This window comes from Siniperca chuatsi, linkage group LG5 (genome assembly GCF_020085105.1).
Source record: "Siniperca chuatsi isolate FFG_IHB_CAS linkage group LG5, ASM2008510v1, whole genome shotgun sequence".
Classification (NCBI taxonomy): Eukaryota; Metazoa; Chordata; class Actinopteri; order Centrarchiformes; family Sinipercidae; genus Siniperca; species Siniperca chuatsi.
This window is the reverse complement of record NC_058046.1, coordinates 8263717-8285231: the sequence shown is the minus strand read 5'-3', so window position 1 is coordinate 8285231 and position 21515 is coordinate 8263717. Positions and strand designations below refer to the sequence as shown.

At 38.7% G+C, this 21515-nt stretch overlaps 1 protein-coding gene across 1 annotated transcript; it reads right to left on the bottom strand.

The window, feature by feature from the left end:
- Positions 1–309: 309 nt before the first annotated feature.
- On the bottom strand, positions 310–15133 carry ncaph (non-SMC condensin I complex, subunit H). Its single transcript, XM_044198108.1, has 18 exons — positions 14982–15133; positions 11951–12173; positions 11660–11750; positions 11366–11458; positions 10668–10785; positions 10325–10473; positions 8753–8942; positions 8485–8567; positions 7545–7738; positions 6992–7137; positions 6387–6493; positions 4994–5113; positions 4351–4458; positions 3097–3240; positions 2650–2760; positions 2370–2446; positions 2067–2142; positions 310–707 (listed from the first exon to the last, which is right to left on the bottom strand). The coding sequence occupies exons 2-18, from the start codon at positions 12166–12168 to the stop codon at positions 648–650; spliced, it is 2085 nt and encodes a 694-aa protein (XP_044054043.1). The 5' UTR covers positions 12169–12173; positions 14982–15133; the 3' UTR covers positions 310–647.
- Between the last annotated feature and the right edge of the window lie 6382 nt (positions 15134–21515).

Genomic DNA, 21515 nt, shown 5'->3' with positions numbered 1-21515 from the left:
CCTTGACACACAGATGTCATACCGAGTTCCACCCAGCCAGCAGCACCAGCCCTGACCAACCGGTTTCACCTCTATCTAGGAAGGCGGCAGTGAGGCTTAAATGCTGTTCATTACCTGCGGCCATGTGAAACCACTGCTGCAGACTGTGCTGAATCACAAGCAGCTAAAAAAAAAAAAAAATCCAAACCATTATGTCCATTTTGGAAAACAATTTGCCTGGCAGGCATTAGCAAGTGTGCTAAAAATAATAGGAAATACGAATTGTGGGGGGAAAAGGCCTAATGTTTTGAGATTCATCTTTACAGCGTGTTTTAGAAAAAAGGCTTTTATTTGTTTTGACAATATAATTTTTTTGTGTGGTGGTTGAGCAGTTAAATAATCTACACACAGGATAAGCATCAATAGACAGAATTAAAGGAAATGTAAATGTTATGCCTTTCAAGGAATAAAGGCAGATTTGACTTTTGAACAGTTCCTGATTACATATTGTATTTGCTAGAAAATTAATAAAAACATCATAAAATCTAAATAAAAGAGTGTCACAGAGAAACATCAGATATTATACAAAGTAAAGAGATGAATAAGTAGAGAATAGCATAAAAGAATAGCAGTGATTCTCCATAAAACATCCCATCATTCATTTCTCCTCAGTGGCCTTGTCTGATGATGATATCGGACATGTCATCAACCTTCACCAGCTCCAAATTCTGTTAAAAACAAAACATATTCCACATTACAATAAATAGACATGAATACTTTACATATTTTACTAGGTGGACACGTCTAAATAACAATATTCCAGTAACTCCAGGGTGAATAAAACATGTAAGGTTTGTAAACACTTTCTTTCTACATTCTTAGTTTTAGGTATTTGATGTTATGTCCACGGGGGGAGTAAGGCGAAGAACACTACTATGCACAGCAGAATACATTACAGTAATGGATTAATCATTTACAATATTTTTCACATGAGACAACTTTGAGTGTATTATTATTATTATTATTATTATTACTTAAAGCATGATCAAAGAAAAAGGGTGGCTATTTTAAAAAATCGTTTGGTTTGTTTCACCTGCAAGTTAACTTAACAGAGTGACGCATCAGTGTTGTTGCTAAATTACCTGCAGTTAAAGTACTTTGCGGACTTCTTTAGAACAGTGCCTCATCTGTTGACTGGATTTGTTTATGCTTTCCTAATATACAACTTTAAAGCACAGCTGCCAGCAAATCGTAAATTACTATTTCTGGTGGACCTAATGTTGTTTTAGGTAGATAAAAGTATCAAATGGGACTGGGAGGTTATATATTATTTTCATATCAAGTTTTATGTTAAACATAGAGGAATAGCAGGACAAAAACTTAATTTATTAAATTTAAATTAAACCAATAATTCGCCATTTTGGAAAATATGAATATCATTCACTTTCTAGTAGAGAGTTTGATGAGAAGATTGATACCACTCGCTAAATATGAAGCTACAGCCGGTTAGCTTAACACAAAGACTGAAAACAGGGGGAAAAGGTCTAAAGGTAACAAAATCCACATAACAGCACCTCTAAAGCTCACTAATTAACACATTATATCATCTGTACTAAAACTGAAGTGTAAAATCAACAATTGGCTATTTCGTGGCTGGGAGCAGATGCCAGGCAACCAGTGGCAACTCCAGGAAGTTACTGCTCCCAGTCAAGAAATAGACTGGGAAATAGATGTAACCCCCAGCAAAATGGTGAAGTGGCAGATTTTCTTACCTTTGGACAGAGTCAGGCTAGCTGTTTCCCCTGTATCCAGTCTTTATACTAAGCTAAGCTAATTGGCTGCTGACTGTAGCTTTATATTATATAATAGATAGGAGAGTGGTATCGATCTTCTCATCTAACTCTTGGCAAGAAAGTGAGTAAGTGTATTTCCCAAAACTATTTATATGTTTCAAAACCTTTTATGTAGTAATAATTTTCCTCAACTATTCCAGGACTTTGACCAATAGATCATTTCAGTTTCAATTGCCCAAATATATGTATATGCCCAAACACCGAGCTGAAATGTTTAAAATAAACAACACTCACTTTTTCATTGGCAAGATGAAGCAGAGCGACAAACGCCAGAGGCACTGACAGGTTTTGAGCCATCGTGTTTGGCAATCTGGACCACCACAAAGAGAAAGACAAACACAATAAATGTTGCAATCCATCAGTCATGCTGTTCAAACCTACTGCCTTCAAGGAAGGAAGTAGTTGTTTTTAGCTCTGCTGCTAGCTGGTACGCAATACACAAACAAATACATATTTATATGTGCGAGTGCTATTCAGTCATTATTATTCCTCATTAGTGCTGTGCCATGGCAGGCATGGTAGGAGGTCTGCTGCTACCTTTGAAGCAGCGTCTTTGTGGTCTGACTGAAGACTTTCTCCCCACACACCTCTGGTTTTTCCACAGTCGCCACCTCCTGTAGGGAATATTTAATGCATAACTGATAAATAGACTTGTACAAAGAGAAGCACACAGATATACACAGCTAAATCTCTGTATGTCTACTTTACACAACGAATGTGAGCATGACTGAAGACTATAGTTTAAAAACATAAAACTGATGAATTTACCATCTTATATAAAAAGCGGATACATGGCTATTTTGTCAATGTGATTTACCTCTGTGGGGTTTTCTGGGCTTTCGGTCAAAAGAGTCCACATGTTGTTTTTGAGTCTCTTCATGTCCATTTTCTTTGCGGTCTTAGCATAGTTGATCTCAATCTTGTTGACCTACAGGAACAAGCAATAATGTAAGTATGTAAAACTGAAAAGCAAAAAAACGTATATATTATATACATATATACAATTAGATGGCCTAAAAAATGAGTAGAATCTGTTGTGCAAAATGTGCCCACAGCCTTCCTAAGTGTTTTATTACCTTCAGAGTTACTGACTAATTTACATCAGGTACTAGAATTCTACTGTTTTAGTTGCAGCCACTATTGTGCAAAGTTGCCTCACGTATCTGTATAAAATATTACGATAGAAGCTTTTGAGCAGAGATGCAACCTCTAAAAAGCCAAGACCCACACACTATGACCTGCACTAAAATCTTGTGTTACTCACCCTGTGTGGTTCAGGTACCAGATCGTCCTCCCCGTAGGTCGAGATGCCCTCTAGATCTTGTGAGGGCGGAGGCATACTGTCACCTGAAGGCTGTGTATCATCTGAACCGGCAAACCCTTCGACATCATCATCACTGTCGCCACCCTGAAGAGGAAGATGGACAAAGAGATGCAAAAAGGATAAAAATTTGAGATGTGGTTCCTAATCAGTTTTTGTAATTATTGATGACAATACGATTAGAAGTCTTCACATTTAGCGGATTCTACAGTACAGTATTTGGCTCAGAAGTAGTAGTTCAGCCTGGTTTTCATGCAATGATAATTACAATAGAATCATGTGTGGGGCAGGGGCCAAAAGGTCACAGGTTTGATCACTGTAAACTGTCATATGCCCTAAGATCCTCCCTGCTCATTCACTCTCAGTCCCTCTGGTGGGGTGTGCCAAATGACATTGTTTGATAATACCAGTATAAATCTTTATGTGATAAAAAATTGTCATATCGTGACATTTACAACATCACTGCGGATTGTAGAAAAGGTTTCAGTCGTAGTCATCTGGGTCAGTCGTAGTCATCTCAATTGAGAATGACTTCCGGATGGGAGCCGAAACGTCTTGATTCTGAAAACAGTGTCCAGATGACTACGACTGAAACCTTTTCTACGATAGAACACTCCTGGACGAATGAGGGACTACACCGTATCACTGCGGATTGTATTTACGTCATGATTATGTACAGCAGCAACAAACACGGCTGAAAGTGATAGTAATGATGCTGCCGGCTTCAGCGTAAAAGTGGTTTAATTACATTAAGCTTCAGAGAGGTGGTACGTCGCTCACCGAAGGCCACATACACCATCATCTGATAACTAATTGACCATGAGACAAGATGCGAAAGGGTTGGATTCAACTGAGGTGGTGATGATGATCGATTATTACAGTAATTAATCAGAGCTGCCCGTTGCACTGTCAGGAAAAAACTGATGACAGACAGAGCTCTGCCTCTCAGCTTGATCCTCCAAAACATCCTGTGAATCCATCAGGTATCACACAGGCAGAATACAGGGCAATGCTCTGTAAATCTGACCACACTAACTGAAATACCTTGCAATATCATGATAGTATTTTAAGGCAACATCACCTACCCCAACTCCTTAGATAAAGAAAGTTTGTTAAAATACAGTAAAATAAAAAACAAAACAAAACAAAAACCCCCCAAATGAAATCAAAAGCCAAATAAAAAGGTGGAGTTCAGACCTGAAGACCTGGACAGAAGTTGGCTGTGTCGTTGGCATTGTTGTAGTCGTAGTCTCCAATGCCTTCTCCAAGCTCTCCAGACAGCCTCTTCTGACCTTCTTGACTCAACTAGAGTAAACAAAACCAAATATATCCTTAATACACAAATGGTCATTATTTAGTTACGGATACTCTGGGTACATTATATTGTGACTGAAGCAATCATTCAATTTTGTGAAAAGTCAAATTCAGTATAAAAAGCTGAAGCCCATTAGAATTTTGTTGCAACATCTGTGATTGCTGTACATTTTCTGTGATGTTTGTGTGGACTGAATTAATAATGATGGCATATTTCAGCCAATGGCTGACTTATATGGGATATCAGTGCTGAAGAGGATCTCCGATACTCAAAGCTGACCCAAAGATCCACATGTAATCTTTTTTCTATGTGTGCACTCATAGTAGACTCCTAGACCTCTATAGGGCGAAAAGGAAGTGTCTCACTTACATTCAATGACCAATCTACCAATCTAATTCCTGACTGTTCTGCAATGGACAACACTAGCTCTGATTCCACAAACAAAAATTATATCTCTGTTTGTGCATCTCTACTTTCAACCTCTTCCACCAGCTCTGTCAGCTGACAGGAGTAGTGAGGGCTCACCGAGCTGGAGGGTTTGAGGCTGAGCTGGGAGAGCGTCTCTGGGGGAAACTGGAAGTCTGCTGGTAGAGTTGTTTTCTTATTGCTGGCACTGAGGGCAGACTTGCTGTTAGTAGTGGCAGCCTGTGAAGTGAAAGCAGACAATATTTGATTCAGTTCAGATACATTTAAAAAGTTTTTAGGTTTCCTACATATTTTCAACGCACAAGCTCTTAATTTGATTTAGAGATTTTAGTCAGCGTCTCAAATCCCTACAAACAGTGATAACACTTTTCAGCTTAAGATTTTATTTGCAGATTTGGTGTTCTATTTCAGTGAATTTATATACTAGAGCTAAAACTGTAGTTGTATTATCTGTATTGTGGAGATATGTGCCAAGGCATCACCCAAGACCCTGCACTCAGATCAGCAAATGGAGCTGTCCTGACATGTTCATGACAGAATCAATATAAAATTGTTTGGTAGGAGGAAAAATGTCAGTAGTTTAAATTCGAAAATGTTGTCAGGTCCGGTTCATAAGCAGAACACCCACACTGTTAAGAATAGTGTTGGCTGGTTTATTAGCTATAACTACCACACTGCTTCTTCGTCTATATCTACTCTGCTGTAATAGTTCTATGGTCAAACCATCCTTTGGTCATACATGCAGACACAGAGCAACTTTTTAATGTCACGTGGTTTGACTCAATCTTCTGTTTTTTGGTTCTTCAAAGCTGCTTTAAATGGCTCACTTTCTTAAATTTATAATGCAAGAATGTTATTTTATATATATATATATATATATATATATATAAAATTTTAGATGAGAACATGCAATGATCCGTTATCACAAAATAATTTTAGTTATCTATACTTATACATGATAAAATATATAAAAACGTCTGTACACCAAAAATTAACCAATGCAAATGTAGTTTGAGATACTGTGAACAAAAAGACATAAACTCAGCTAAAAGGTTCTGACTGTTAAAAGACCAGTGGAGTGAAGTATTTCATTTGACCTTAAGATGGGAAATTGTCATTTGAACACTAAAATGTATTAAATGATTAACTGCAGAACTCACTTTGCTGAAAATTGTGGATGCATTTAAAGCTGCATTTTGGGAGATTTTAGTACATTTTCATATGGTTTATGACTTTTCATGATTATGAAGTCTCTTGCACGTCCATTGGGGGAGAATCTCACCAATCATGCACAAACATCACTTGTTGTCTGACCACATTCACTGGTAATATCTCATTGTTTATCAGTAATCAAAGTGTGGAAACATTGTGGAGCAAAATAACAACTGTCTACTCATGTTCCCTTATTTCAAAATAAGAACACACTGGTATTCAAGATAACTTCATCCAGAATTAACAAATCAATCATCAAACTGCGATCAAAGGTCCTTACTCTCGTGGTGCGGAAGTAGGTGTCAAAGTTGACATCATCACTGAAGTCTATTTCAAAGGTCTTCTTGGGCTTCCTTTTACGTGTCTCTTTGTCAGGCAAATGGTCCACTATAGGATATTAAGTACATGAAAACAGACAGATAGATGAGACAGATAATTGTTACTCTGCAGCACACATTCAGCAGGGGAGAACAACCATTAGAAAATCATCTTGGCTGTTAGAGAAAATGTGAAAGCCTTATTTATCCCCATATCCCTTAAAATACAAAAACATGCCTAATGTGTATGCATTAGGCTGTCAGTATCTAAATACATTTCTGGCATTACATATAATGGGATAGCTATTAAATAAACTAGAAACACCCTGGCAAGCTCCTCATGAAGACAGCACAAAGAAAGGCAGTAAGTTGAGGCTATACACAATAAATAAAGAGCAAAAAATATGCTTATTGTTACAATGTTACAGCCCTAGTCTGCCAACATTTATCCAAGTACATGGATAAATAATAAGTAACATGTCTTGCTCAAGGGCACTTACTTCTCTCATCTCTACTCTGACACCACAACTGTCTGTAATTATGTTGTTAAACCATGAATTTAACTCACACTTGTGCTTTGGCTTGAACTGCCAGTAGCCGGGTCCAGCCCACGTGGCCATGGTCCTTGGGCTGAAGTATGAATACTCCCTGGGCTGAGAGGACAGCTGTAGACACATAGTGGCGATGTCTCCCTCTCCAATGGGAATCACATCCCTGTACCACCATCACAAGAAACCATTCAAACCAGCACACACACAGACACAAATTAGCCTTTTGTCAATAGAGGCGTAAGAGCTGGATTTATACCCCTTCAGTACGTTCTAATGAATTAAGTACCTACTCTCCTGGTGATAATAAGCAGTGCAGTTAGTTTGATGATTACATAGGTAATGCATTTCAACCTTGTAAGCTTAAGTAGGCATTAAGAAGAAGACACTCTTTTCTTGTATAGAACTTAATGGAGGCCATTCTTTCATCCTAATATAAAGTACAAACAGCATTAAATAGTACTGGGAGAGAAAAGAGAAAAGTGCAGAAAAGTACAATAAAAAACGATTAAACAGAAACAGAACAGAAAGACAAACATCACTGTTCAACTGCTCTACAATCAACGACCTTACCTTCCTTTGCCTGAGCCAGAGGCCTCACAACCCTCCTTATATTCCTTGGATCTCTCCTCACAGTCACCCAGTCCCTCCTCATAGTCAGCGTCAAAGTCAGGGCAGTCATCTTCTTCAGGCTCAGGCTCGGGCTCAGCATTCACGTCAAACACATGTTCGCCCTGCTTCATCTTCTCCAAGAGCTGATTCATGGTCTGAAAGAAGATGCACAGTCACAGTCAGACAGGCGACTGGCTGGGAACTGACAGTCTCTGCAAATAAGACCCAGACAGATGATTTAGGACCACATGGGTATAAAAAGGTAGTGGATCCTAAACTGGAGTCCTAGAGAAGATCCCTGGATGTTAGATTGGTCGTCATTGTTGTCTCTATCAGACCGTGACCTCCAGCACGCACTGGGGTGGTTTGCACATTTTAACAGAAGATATTAGGTGACGCATCAGTTGGTCTTTGTCGGCCAAGATCTTTAAGGCCAACTTGGTGTGTGAGGGCCCTGAAAGTGATGTCCCAGAGACAAGATCTTATTAAGTGGGCACTAGGGTTGTAGGCTGGCAACAGAGATCCCGGTATTTTCCGAAAAATTCTCACCAAAATCTGCTTCCTTTTCCAGGAAAAAAAATAGCTGCGGGAAATTTTAGCATGTGTGTGCTTGTGTGTTTGCATACTGAAGACTAGGAGTGTCATTTTCCCCAAAAAGTCAAGAATGAACGAATTTGAACTAATGTGTAATTCATTCGAATGCAACCCATATCATACAGCGTAATGCCCCGGTGTAGAAACTAAAATACTTCCTTGGAATTGTGCTTGTTTCCCCACCTCAAAGATGGTCAACTTTTAAGACGAATTGCTGGTTCTATTGCCGCTTAATCGAAGAAATATTAAAGAATTCCATCAGAATAGTTTATAATATCAAGTTTGGTGGTTTAATGATTTCTCTGACCTGCTCAGGGTTCCAGCTAGTGAAGGAGAAGTCCTGCAGCGAGGGGCAGATGGAGCTTTTCTCCTGGGAATGCTGCAGTCCGGCTGGCAGAAACACAGGACAGAAAGATTGGGTTTAGCATTTCTACTGAGGAACAGCTCAAAATATGAGACACAGCTAGGTGGCACTAAGGTTCAGACAAACATGTAATGCGAACGCGTTTAATGGCTACCTAACAATTTATGTAAATGAAAGAAAACATTTATTGGCTTGGCAAATGGTTTTTTACCCATGAACGGGGATGCGGGGACTCCCTGTGGAGGTGGAGGAGAGTAAGAGGGTCTGGACTGCAGGAGGGTCATGTAGGAGGGAAACAGCAGCTCACAGCGACTGTTCTCACTGAAGAGGACTGACAGGAAGACGCCAGCGGTGCTGCTCTCATCGAAGGATGAGGCCATCCGCTGAAACATGGGGTCCACCTGGGTGGGTAAAAAGGACAGCTGATTATGTTCACCGCCATATGAACTGAAACAAAACAGTGAAACAAACTTTCGAGTAAATTGTCCTTCATGTATGTTAATGTCTTTTGGTTAACTGAGCATGAGGATCAGTTGGGTATGAAAAGCTGATGCAGTCATAATGGAGACCAAAGATATAAAAAAAATCCCTCAATGCTTCCCCTAAGATGACAGCTTTGTGACCCATGTCTAATAATTGATCTTAATCATCAAAAATGAACTTATCAGTCATCAGTCAGACATTCAGTGGGTATAAGGTGATTATGAAGTTTTAATCAATGATAGAATGATATGCTGTAAATGCAGGGTTGTTGCCTTGGCTTACACAAAGTGACCTTTGCACACGAGTGCATACAAAACTTACAAAATATAGCACCTCAGAAAAAGTGAAAAAACTACAGATGCACTGATCTGATACACCAGATCAGATTTTACTCAGCCAAAATAAGTAAAAGTGTCAGGTGACCAAAAGTGGGATTGGTGCATCTTAGAAGGAACCTTTTCTCTTGTCAAGCAGGGGAAATGATGCCCGCATATAGCCTTTTTTGACTAAAAGGTTCTAGGAACTATGGAACCAAGAGGAATTAAACTTAGGAATGACCCTTTTGCTCATTCTGTTTGCAGGTTTGAAGAACCGTGAAGATTAGGCAAATTAAACGGATGATGGATAAAAAAATTATGGTGCTAATTTCACAAAAGAGGAAATAACAACACAATGTCATCTTGTTGTATATACCTACTGTTGCGTGACTCTGATGTTTGAGTTAGATGTAGTGAATAAATGAATGAAAAGGAGAAACAAAGGAGGTGGAAAAGGAGACTGAAAACTCCAGAGAGCCTGTCTCTACAGTACTGACGATCTGCTGAGTGCCTGATGGTTATTCATTTCTGCTTTACAACATAACCAGGATGAAACTATCTACTGTTTTATTTCTCTTCTACATTCACTTTGATCTCTTTTCACTATCCCTCTCTCTCATTCACTCACTAGCTCTTGACTGTGCTCTCTCTCCTTCACGTGTTCTCAGCTCATTTGCACACACACTCTCTCTCTTTACCTCACAACATAACTTTTATATTTAAATAAACCCCAACAAATGTCCACCACTCGTCCGAATATTGATACTAGGCTCATGTGGATGGAGCAGCTTTCAAGCACATGAATCAATGAGGAATGTTTTTTATTCAAGTGTCTCTGGTCTAATGACATGAAAGATAGTAACTAGCAGTATTACGTGAATAACCCCCTAACTGCATTCTGTTCAGCAGCACAACTATCATCCTTTTAGAATTGGGGTGGGTGTCGTTTGAACTTATATTGTTCTGTGAAGATGACACCATACCTCACACTTCCTCTCAGACTCGGCACTATTGATGTTGCTCAGGTTCTGCTCTACTGTCCTCTTAGGAGGCCTCTTTTTCTTCGGCTGCTTGGCAGTCACTTCACCTCCTGCAACCCCTTCATCTCCGTCCTCCTCCTTCTGACCATGGTCTGTATATGGACAAAAAATGGGAGAAACAAAAAGCAGAAAACTTCTAATAATGTTCAAATAACGGAACAATGTGGTAGACCACGTTTTACATTCTATAGGACATAACCTGAAAACCTGCATCCTAGCTCCAGTGAATTTAAAATGAAAATCAACACATATGAAAGTAAATAAATCACATTGCCGAGGCTCTCACCTTCTCCAGGTTTGGTCTCGGCCCCCAGGCCACCCAGGACCCTGTAGGCATCAGCATGAACAGCATCCACCCTCACAGCATAGATCTTTGTACTGGCATCCAAAGTGCCAGCTGCCACCTTAAGGAGGACACACACACAAGGAATAGATGTAAACATCATACACACTGCTTGTGAAATAAATCTGACAATGACTATTTCATGGTACGTGGCACAGTTACTTTGAATAACACTGCTCATATTTTTTTTAATAATCACAACAATCCCTTCAGACTTTTGTAATAGTGTGTCTGCAGCTTTCATTAGGTTAACTCAGGATGCTGCAGGCTTCATCAGAATAAGTGGATCCATTTCTCATCAGATAAAACACTATGCTAGACAGCATAATTTAAACAGAATTTAAGACTTGAATGGTCTACTTCACTGGATTCAAGACCTTTAAAGGACAATGTAAAACTTTTTCCAGGACCCTCAGGCCCTATATCCAAACAGGCCATTTATTTGGATCACTGTTTCTTCAAAGTCACCTATCTGATTTCTAAAAAAAATGACTACAAGGTTAAACAGGGAAATAACTAGCCTGCCACAGATAAAGTTGAATCAAATGTATCATACTTTATCTAATTAAGCAAAGGTTAAAAGACTTCTGGGGAACCAAGGGAGTTATTAAAGTGAAGTAGATAAACAAAAAACCTCAAACCTTGAAGTTTGTGAGCTCAGAATCCTTCTGTTTGAGAATATCAGCCATGTAATCAATTAGATGCAGCCCAAAGGCATTTTTGGTGGTGATTTTCTGACAAAAAGGGAAAAGAAAAATGCATCATTCTTTGATTTTTCCTTTTAGCTCTTACATCTAAACACACGGAAAATGTAAAAGACAAAGAGAAAAAACATCACATTTTCTATGTAATTACTGCACACTGTGTGAAACACTGAATGATTTCTCTGTGGTCTAGACACTATATATGCATGCACACAGTGTACATATACTTACATTCTCAGTGGAGAGTTTAATGCAGGTGGAGTAATGCTCTGAGATCTGTGCATTTGACAACTTGGGCACAGCAGCAGGAGTTCCCGCAGCACTGCATACAAAAATGAGATTATCTTTAAGATCTCAAGATACATATTAGCAGGCCAAACAGAAATCGGCTGTTAAAGCCATGATTTAAAATGTCTTCAGAAATCAAAATTGGCTCAAACTTACACTACAAGCTCTACAGACTGTCATGCTCAAAACGCAGTCAAAAGCATGGTTTGCCAAACCTTTGTCCCTACAGCTTACCTATGTGATGCAGAGTCACTGAAGGAGGAGTCAGTGGCAGCTTGAAGGTCAATGACTCTTGACCTTCTGCGCTGACGTCGTTCCTGCTCGTCATCGTTGCCGGGGAAGGCTGCCAGCAGTGGGGTGCTGCAGGCTGCAGGGGACAGACCCTTGTTCTTTAAAGAGGACAACGTCCATCCTGGACGTACCCGCGAGACGGGTGTGGAGGCTGCGCTCATCTTAGCTGGAGACAGAGAAACATACAATTAAGTAGCAACTCTAGCCATCCTAGGCCTGACTCTGCCACAGTTGACAATTCTACTTATTCTGCAAGCTCCTTAAAGATGGCCCTCCTCAATGTCAGATCCCTCACTAATAAAACTTTCATTGGAAATGATATTATATGATCTCATAGACTTGATTGCATTCTCCTTACTGAGACTTGACTTGCTGAAACTGTTAGCAAAGAACTGATTGAAGCTTCACCATCAAATTTTTCATTTTCACACTGTACCAGGTCTAACAAGAAGGGTGGTGGTCTTGCAGCTATTTTTTCCAGATATTTTATCATGTAAAAACATCTCATTCGGTTCTTACTCTACCTTTGAATATTTAGCTCTGGTAATTAGATCTGTATATCCCTGTCTATCCCCAAGGCTTTAAAAAGGCTTTTTGTCTAAATTTGGTGAGCTTTTATCGAAACTGAATATGACTCAATCCTTTCCTCTGGTGATGTTAACATTCATACTGATAACACCACAGACCGTTTTGCTAACCAGTTTCCTGACATGTTATCAACCTTTGAGTTACAGCACACTGCCGGGCCTACTCATAATCATGGTCACACTCTTGACCTGGTTATTTCTAAAGGCCTTGATATAACCCCAAAGTGCACACTAGATGTTGGGATTTCAGATCTTTTGTATTTTTTTTCCAATGTTGTTTGGATGACCAAACATACCTGGTACCTGGTTTAACATTATTCAAAAGATGCTCTATTTGTGCAGACACTTGTGACACTTGTGGTTTATTGCTAAATATACTAATTCTGTTAGGTGTACTGGGTCACATTCTGATTTTGTCTCTGTGTGACAATTTGGTCAATAATTTGAACTTTTCTGTGACACATATTATGGATGTAATTGCGCCTATAAAAACGTTATTTTCTGGTAAAACAAAAGCACTTCGGAGGAATGTGGAAGAGTGAAGGCACTAAAAAGAACCTGCCGCAAATCTGAGCCTAAGACCAAATTGCAGGTTGATTATATTATCTATAAAAAAGGACCTGCTCTATAAATATCACAAAGAAATGAAAACTTCCAGACAGCATTACTTTTCTCAATTGATTATCAAAAATTAATTATTAATTAATATTATTATTATAAATTAATAATTCTAAGTTTCTATTTAGCACAATTGATAAACTGGTTAATCCTCTTAGACCAATACCTGCTGAGCTCCACACTTCAGAGAAATGTAATGAATTTGCCTCATTCTTTAAATACAAAATTTCTAACATTATAAATAATATTGTGGCTTCCTTTGCGGGTGGGTGTAACCACTCTTCTTCCACTTAGTACCATGTTGCCAGCACTCCCTTTAACTTCACCTCTATACAACATAGTGAACTACAAGAACTATTGCAGCAGTTAATGTGCTCTTGACCTAATGCCTACTAAGTTGTTCAAGAACGTTTTCAGCTGTTTGGTTGATGATATCCTTGATATTGTTAATGCCTCCCTACTCTCTGGGATCTTCCCCACATTTCTCAAACATGCTATTGTATTCTTGAAAAGGTTGTGTATAACAATTGTTGACAATTGATGTTTACCAGTCCTATTGATGTGACCCACTCCTATTTTAACTTCTCTTCACTCGCTCCCAGTAAAACAAAGAACCGATTTTAAAATACTTCTTATTGTTTTAAAGCTATGAATGGCTTAGCTCCTTTCTACGTCGCTGACATGCTCAGTGAATACACACCGGTCTGATCCCATAGATAATCAAGTAAAGGTCTTCTCACTATACCTAGAATCAGTTCTAAATCAGCTTATGGTGCCTTCAGTCATTATGGTCCTACTCTCTGGAATTCTCTACCACATGAATTAAGGTCTGCTACAACAGTATCTTCTTTTAAAAGCAGACTAAAAACAAGTATTTTTTCGCAAGCTTTTAGTTAGGCTTAAAGTGTGTGGTTAACGGGTAATTTTTAAAAAATTGTAGATTCAGTATTTTTTATCACTATTATTCCCTTTTTTAATAATAATAATAATAATGATAACACCTACTTATCTTATTCCATTTTTATTGTAATACCATTTTATCTCCTGTTTCCATATATGTAATACCTCCTTGTCTTATATGTTGTTGTCTTGTATGTTTTGTCATGCATGATTTTTGCCTATTTTTCTTGCTTGCTTGCTTTTATTTTGAAGCACACTGAGTGTGCGCCTGTACGCTATACAGCCAACTACATGTTAGCATCGTTGCGGGATAGGTGCACATTTTAGTAAATAAGACTTTAATGACAAAAATTAGATATGTTTCAGTCTTCACTGTCATTAAAAAAATCTTCATAACAAATTACTTTATCCTCACTCCACCAACTTCTCCACCCAGTGGGTGCAACGTAATGCAAATAATTTGTCAAATATATTTTTGTTTTAGAAAGTGCTGCTTTGAGGGATCTGTGCAGATCCAGTGTCTTCTACTAGAACGACACACACATAAACAAAAGGACTCCAGCGGGATCATAACGTTAACTTTAAATGAACTAAAAAAGTGATTGAAGTTAACGCTAATAGAAAAACGTTAGCAAGCAAACGTATTTGTCTAATAACATGCTCAACCCGAACAAAACAACCAAAAGACAAACATTGCCCCAGCTCAATGAGCTGATACCTACGCTAACTTTCCATGCGAGTTAGCATAACAACGCTAGCTTCGGCTAGCAGTAGCTAATATGAACGTGTTCTCACTATCATTGTTAGCTAACTGGCTTACTGACACACACAAACTTTACCACAAGGCTTGCTTGTTCCACTCAACTTACCTAGAAATGTCTAAAATCCGATGTGGTTTTATTGCGACTCGTTATGATTTGTAATATGGCATACAAAAGCAGAGAAAGCTGGAGTTTTTCTTCCTGTTCAGCGTTTGAATTTTTGCGCCCAACGGTTTACGTAACGCTACTACACGTCATGACGTAAAACCACGCCCACGACGAGGTTTTTCGGAATGACTCACGAGCCAGAAAAAAAGAGAAAACCCAGCCTCAAAAACTCAGTTTTACTAAACTGAATACAATTTAAAATAGCCCCTTGTTTTATTATAATTTTTTCATTCGTATGCATATCTTTTTGGATTTTTGTTATGGCTAAAAAAGAATGAGACATTAATTAATTCCTTTAGTATTATTATTATTATTAGTAGTAGTAGTCAGAATCAGAATCAGAAATACTTTATTGATCCCCGAGGGTAAACTCTTTTGTTACAGTAGTAGTAATAGTATTATATTGATATTATGTTCTTTGATAATGTGATTTGTTCATTTAGTGTTTCAATTTTTTCAGTCACACTTGAAAAATCTGACTAGATTCTGCTCAGTATAGTACGTTTACTGAAACAGTGTTCCTTATAATCCTGCTAGATCAGTCAGGATAGGCAGGGGGTTGGAGGGCACTCAGCTGTGACTGAGTAAAACAAAACAAATATTGTAGTTCATATCACAGTAGAACAAAACACGCATCATTCCCCCTTTATTCATCAAAATTGCCTCCAAGACAAGTCAGCACAGACAAATAAACAAACATTGGAGTACCCCTTTAGGCCATCAATGTAATTTTGAATATGTCAAAATGGAAATCCAATGACATGTTGCAGCTACAGTGTTCACTACATTTACCTTTATCAGCATTCAACAGATTTCCTTTTTATGTCTGTCACGTGAAGTCTAGTGAAATTGGAAAGACTTTTCTTTCATCAGTATCATGGTTGTTTTTAAGATGACACACCATGTATACCTAGCCAATGGGTGACCTACTGTCTCTTAGGGGTTTCCTTGTTCCTCTAACAACATAAATTCACATTTCATCAATTAAAGTGGTGCAGATCTGATTCTCACAACTGCGTAGTATGATGACGTCTCTTTCGGGTCCATGAATGTACATAGTACAAGCTGTGATAATTACAGACTGAAATGACAGTAATTTGTCTTGCTAATTAGGGATAAAATCGTATGAAATGGTGGTCTGTGGCCCAATGTGGATATACTGTATTTGCTCCTATTTGCTCTGTTTTATGTTTCTGTTGACAGATTTATTTCCCAGTCAACTGAAATATGTTGACAACAATGAAAAAACAATAGCTGCTCACTAGATGGCAGTAAAAAATAAGGCTCCAGTTCTGGCAAGTTACAGTATATGCAACAGCACCGGTGTGGCATTTGGGTAAAACACTGTCTGTTGCATTTCCCCCCATTTGCTGTGAATTAAAAATTAATTCCCCAGGACAAACTCTCCAATGCCACCCCATCCCCATTTTTTCTTTAGGATTGGCTCCTTCCTGACTTTGCATTCTACATTTGATTTAGCTTACGGGCTGTCTGGCTTATTGCTGTCTCTGAGGTGCGTGTCATGTCGAGACAGAGACCATTAGGATCGAGGCTGTAAACCCTGATGATGGCAGCTAAACTGCTGATACCAATTCATTTTACTATGTATTTGCAAAAATAATAACTATCAAAATGTCTTTTTCCACATGAGTGCCTTGGATCTCTTTAGAGCTACATTGCTCTATATGAACTGCCCATTTCCCAAAGAAAACCTCTTGCACCCAGTGTCTCAGCCAATATAGTGATCCTTCTTGATTTCCAAGTTCCAAGTTTTCTGAAGTCATAGAACTGTAAAGTAATTTACATAAAGTCATTTGCAGTTAATATAGTGATTTCTAAAAAACTCTACTAATCTCCTGGTGGAAGACTGCCGTAGTATTTGGTCCTGATTGTGGTTTTAACTGTAACAGGCTGTGTGTGTCTGTGTGTGTGAGTGTGCGCACACTGTGAAATCTCCAATGCCTCTAAAAGGAAACACTTCAGTGTGATATATGGTTATGGCATTAAAACTAAAACGACAGTGTGTGTAATATGTGTATGTACTATATTTAAACCACATATACGTAAACATACATATACAGAATACACATACACACACACATACACATATTCATGTCAACATGCAGCAGTGCCTAACAAATGAAAAGCATTTATCTCTTCAGTAGAAGCCTCAGCTTGTTTTAACCAGCCACTGCCATGTGATTGACTTTCCCTGTCTGGTCATTGATGGGAGATGATGAGGATTATTAAATGATCGAAATTCTCTGCCCTCTCTGCTTCTCTGTAATCCTAATTCTTTTCATTCCGTAGTTTTCAACACCAAACTTTTCTTGTTATTTTTAACAATGAACCATGGTTAGGTCTTGTTCATGTTAGTTTAACTCCTCTTTTACTCAAGCACACACTCTCTGGGGATTTGGGCACCGAGTTTTGATAGCTCAGGGTTAATGGGACACTTAACTTTTAGCCCCTTTGTTCACTTAAGTCTGCCTGGCAGAGGCGAGGACGGACTGAGATCCAAGTCAGTGAAGGAGATATATGTACTGTACCGATCCAATGCTTTTAATGAAATTACAAAGCAGAGGAGTGCTGTGCATGGGTAGACAGGGTTGTTAAAGCAAGGGCAGACTGAAGCAGTAGAACATGTTGGCTGTTTGTGTTAACATGCTTGGAATGTCAGTTGGGCAAGGGTCAGGGAGAGGGAGTCTCATAGAGAATAAGATAATAAAAGTCACATGGAAATGCAGAATATATTGTCATTTTACTAATGGAATAAACCCTCTGGTAGTTTGGTAGTTGTATGAAATGTCATCAACTTTGTGGTAATAATAATATATAATAATATATAATAATAATCATGCACGTCTATAAGTACAAGTTGTCTGAACAACTTTCAGTATGTAATTAATGTGCTGTTTTTGACCAGGAATTGATTACTTACGGCAAACAGACACAGCTAGCAACTAGCTGGTGAACACAGTGGAGCATTTAGCAGCTAAAGAGCCAGGAGTTGGTGGAGACCAAAAACAGAGCTAAAAGAGAGTGAAAATTGCACTTACATTCATCAGGGGGATGCAAACATGACTCCAAATGAATAATAATGTAGCTCTCTAACTGCTGAATGTGTAAATAGGCAACTGTTTGCTTACAAATTCACCATATCAACTCAAAAGTTGATGATATGTCAATGTTGTGTTCACAACTTGTTTCTGCTGCCACCAAGTGGCCAAAGTGTCCCTCAAAGAAACACACAATGTGTTTTGGTGAGAAACAATGACGTAACATAACTTTGCAAGAAAATTCCACAGGGTGTCTTTAATATACTAAACACAAAGAGAATTTCAGATGATGTCCTCGAAACACATCCCCATTGTTGCTATTTCCCATTTTGAAATGTGTTGTACTTATAGGAGAGAATGCTGATGCCCCTGGGAAAGCTGCTGGCTCTCTGGCAGAGAGATGCTAATACCCACATCCTCCACTGTGTCTGTATCTTACATTTAGTCATCTTTTCATCTGAAACAGCTGAGGTCTGGGATTTTCCCATAACCAACTGAGGAAGGTTGGTTGACCTGGAAAGATGGAAACGTGTGACAGAGAATCAGTATGTCTGCCTCTCTGTTTGTGTCGCTGTCTCTCTCTTACACACTCACACAAATACATACACGCTCACAGAGACCCACATACTGTATGTGTACTGACACACACACACGCACACACAAAGGACTCAGATGGGAGCAACCACTCGCAGTCACGCGTGCACACAGTATGCAATATATTTCCACATTAGTATTTATGCAGTGTTTACTTGGGAAGCAGCCTTAATCCATAAAAAATTAAGTGACTTCTACCAAATTCATACCATCCTTTCAAATATTTTGCTGTATAACAAAGGGAAGTTGAAGATAAATCGAGCACACTCGGTAATGGCCCCATAGAGTTCCATCACCTACATCTGAATAACCCCAAAGTGATTCCATGAATACTGATGGCTCATATCAGGAAAGCAGGTGGCAGCAGTCCAAATATTGATTTGATTACTCAATCTACTTATTAGAGGTAAAAATTATGATTAGCAAGACTGACGTGAACTTATTTACTGTCCAACCTGGGATTCTGCTTTATGTACTTGTCTGTGGCAGATCACACGGAAAATCTGACTGTCAGCACAGTCAGATTTTTACGACAGCCGTGCAATTAGAATCAATGATGCTTCTGTGTGCCTCATACAACTCTTCGGATCAGTGCTGCCTGGGATTTACTGATGATGTCATTTGTCTTTTCTTCAGATGTATTTGACAGAAAACCTAGCTACGTACATGTAAGCACCTCCATCCTGGCTTGTGCTTAGGAAACATGCCCCTGCTTTTTTGTTATCCAGAGAATCAGGCTTGTTCTATTGTTGCAGTTACATATGGTCACTCTGAAAAGGAGATATGGAAAAATGCCTCAAACATAAAATAAAATAAAGGTAAATTACATCACCTATAGAGGTCTTCCCTAAATGCAGTGTGTAACAGAGGGAAGATTTAGTTCCAAGGCAACAGAGCAAGATGAATGTGTGTGGGATAGGCCACTGTCTTGGACATAATGATGGAGAGGTTTGTGTGCAGCCTCTCACCACAGGAAACTGTTAAAAACCTGTCCAGGACCTTTGTACTATTCATCTTCCACTACATGATTTGTCCCTGAGGAATAAGGCAACCCTGCGGTGTAGTCCTTTTAATTAAAAGATGAGACTGGGCACGTCACCAAAAACTGTATCGTCCACTGATTAAGACGAGCATGCATTAAACTCCCAGCATGTTCTTTCCCATCATGGTTGTGGTGTGCTACTCTTCTGGCCTCTGTGGGGAGAAAACATCTGCATTTTCAGGCAGATAGGATTGTGGGGAGGGAAAGTGAACAGAGGGAGGAGAAAGAAGGCGAGCGACAGTGCAGTAGTGAGCGAAAAACGGAAATAAATTAAATGACAATAATCAGTGAAGAGCATGCTTGTCATGCGCTTGTTATCATTATGACAGGGAAATATGTTCAAAGAAACAGGGGGTGTTTATGGTTGGAGCCCTGTAGAGGTCTGCCTTTATGACAACATGGGAGTTTCAGTCAGTGATTGGCAGAAAAAGCTAAAGCTGTATTCTTGTTATTCATGCTTGGTTTCCTTAAGGGAAAAGATGAAGTTTGCAAGTCTGGGTGAAAATTGATTTACATGAGTCCTAAATTGGATTAAAAACCATGTCGCAATGAAATGCATTTCCATATATCTGGTATTTGTACTTCAACAAGAGCACAGCTTCTGAGAAGATGATAAGGGCCAAGCAAAATAAACCCATCTTTTTGTGCAAAATGCATACCAAATCCTGAAATGTGACTTATCATAAAGTAAGAAGTCTACTAATTATAAACTCTTTGTGTGCATGTGCTTTATTTCTATGCAATAATCAAGTCTCCACATTAAAACTGAGATACTGCAGGTAGTCTTGGACTATGTTCACACCCTTCAGCTGATTCAGAATTCTTTCTTCAATGCGACCGACAGAGAACCATTGCTTTAATTTCAGAATTGGAGCATGTATGCTGTCTTTACATAAATCTCTTTAATGGGATAGCTCCAACATTTTGGAAAATACTTTGATTGAATACAAGATTCATACCACTCTCATGTCTGTACACTAAATATGAACCTATAACCAACAGCCCGTTAGCTTAGCTTAGCATAAAGACTAAAAACAGGGTGAAACTGTCTTTACAAAAATCAACTTCCTGGAGTCTCTGCTGGCTGCCAGACAACCTCACAGTGACGACAAGAGTCGGAAGTCACTTTGCCTGGCCAAGATATAGTCTTTATGCTAAGCTAAGCTAACCATCTCCAGACTCCAGCTTAATATTAATTTATCTAGTATTTCCTAAAATGATGAACTACCTACTTTTAACACTGTTTTACAGTGAAGCGAAAGCAAGTCAAAACTTTACATTATTTGGGTTTTTGTCACCATTTTAATTTAACTGCAGTGGACACATTTGTGGGGACTTAACTGTAACTTCTACAAAAATGACTGGAACATTTCTGTCAAACCTTTACTTATACTAACTGCACATTATTACATGGCAAACGCATGGCATTGCATTGTTTACATTTCTCTTATACTAGCAAAGTTCTCTCATGTAGTTGCTTCCTGGATCGCATGACATTTCTCTGTAACACTAGTAACTCTGGCCTAAACATACTGCATACCTTGTGGCCTGTATTAGTCACTGTACCCAGTTTTTAATTCACAATACAACAAATGAAATTATTCTACATTTATAATATTTAACATTTATAACCGTATGTTTTAACTATATGAATAACTATGAATTACTGTATCAATGAACTAAAGATGCAACAGTTTTGTTTGATACAAACAGAATTAGTGCATGGACTTAAACATAGATGACATTCATGACAGATGTCCAGAAGTAGCATTTTATATT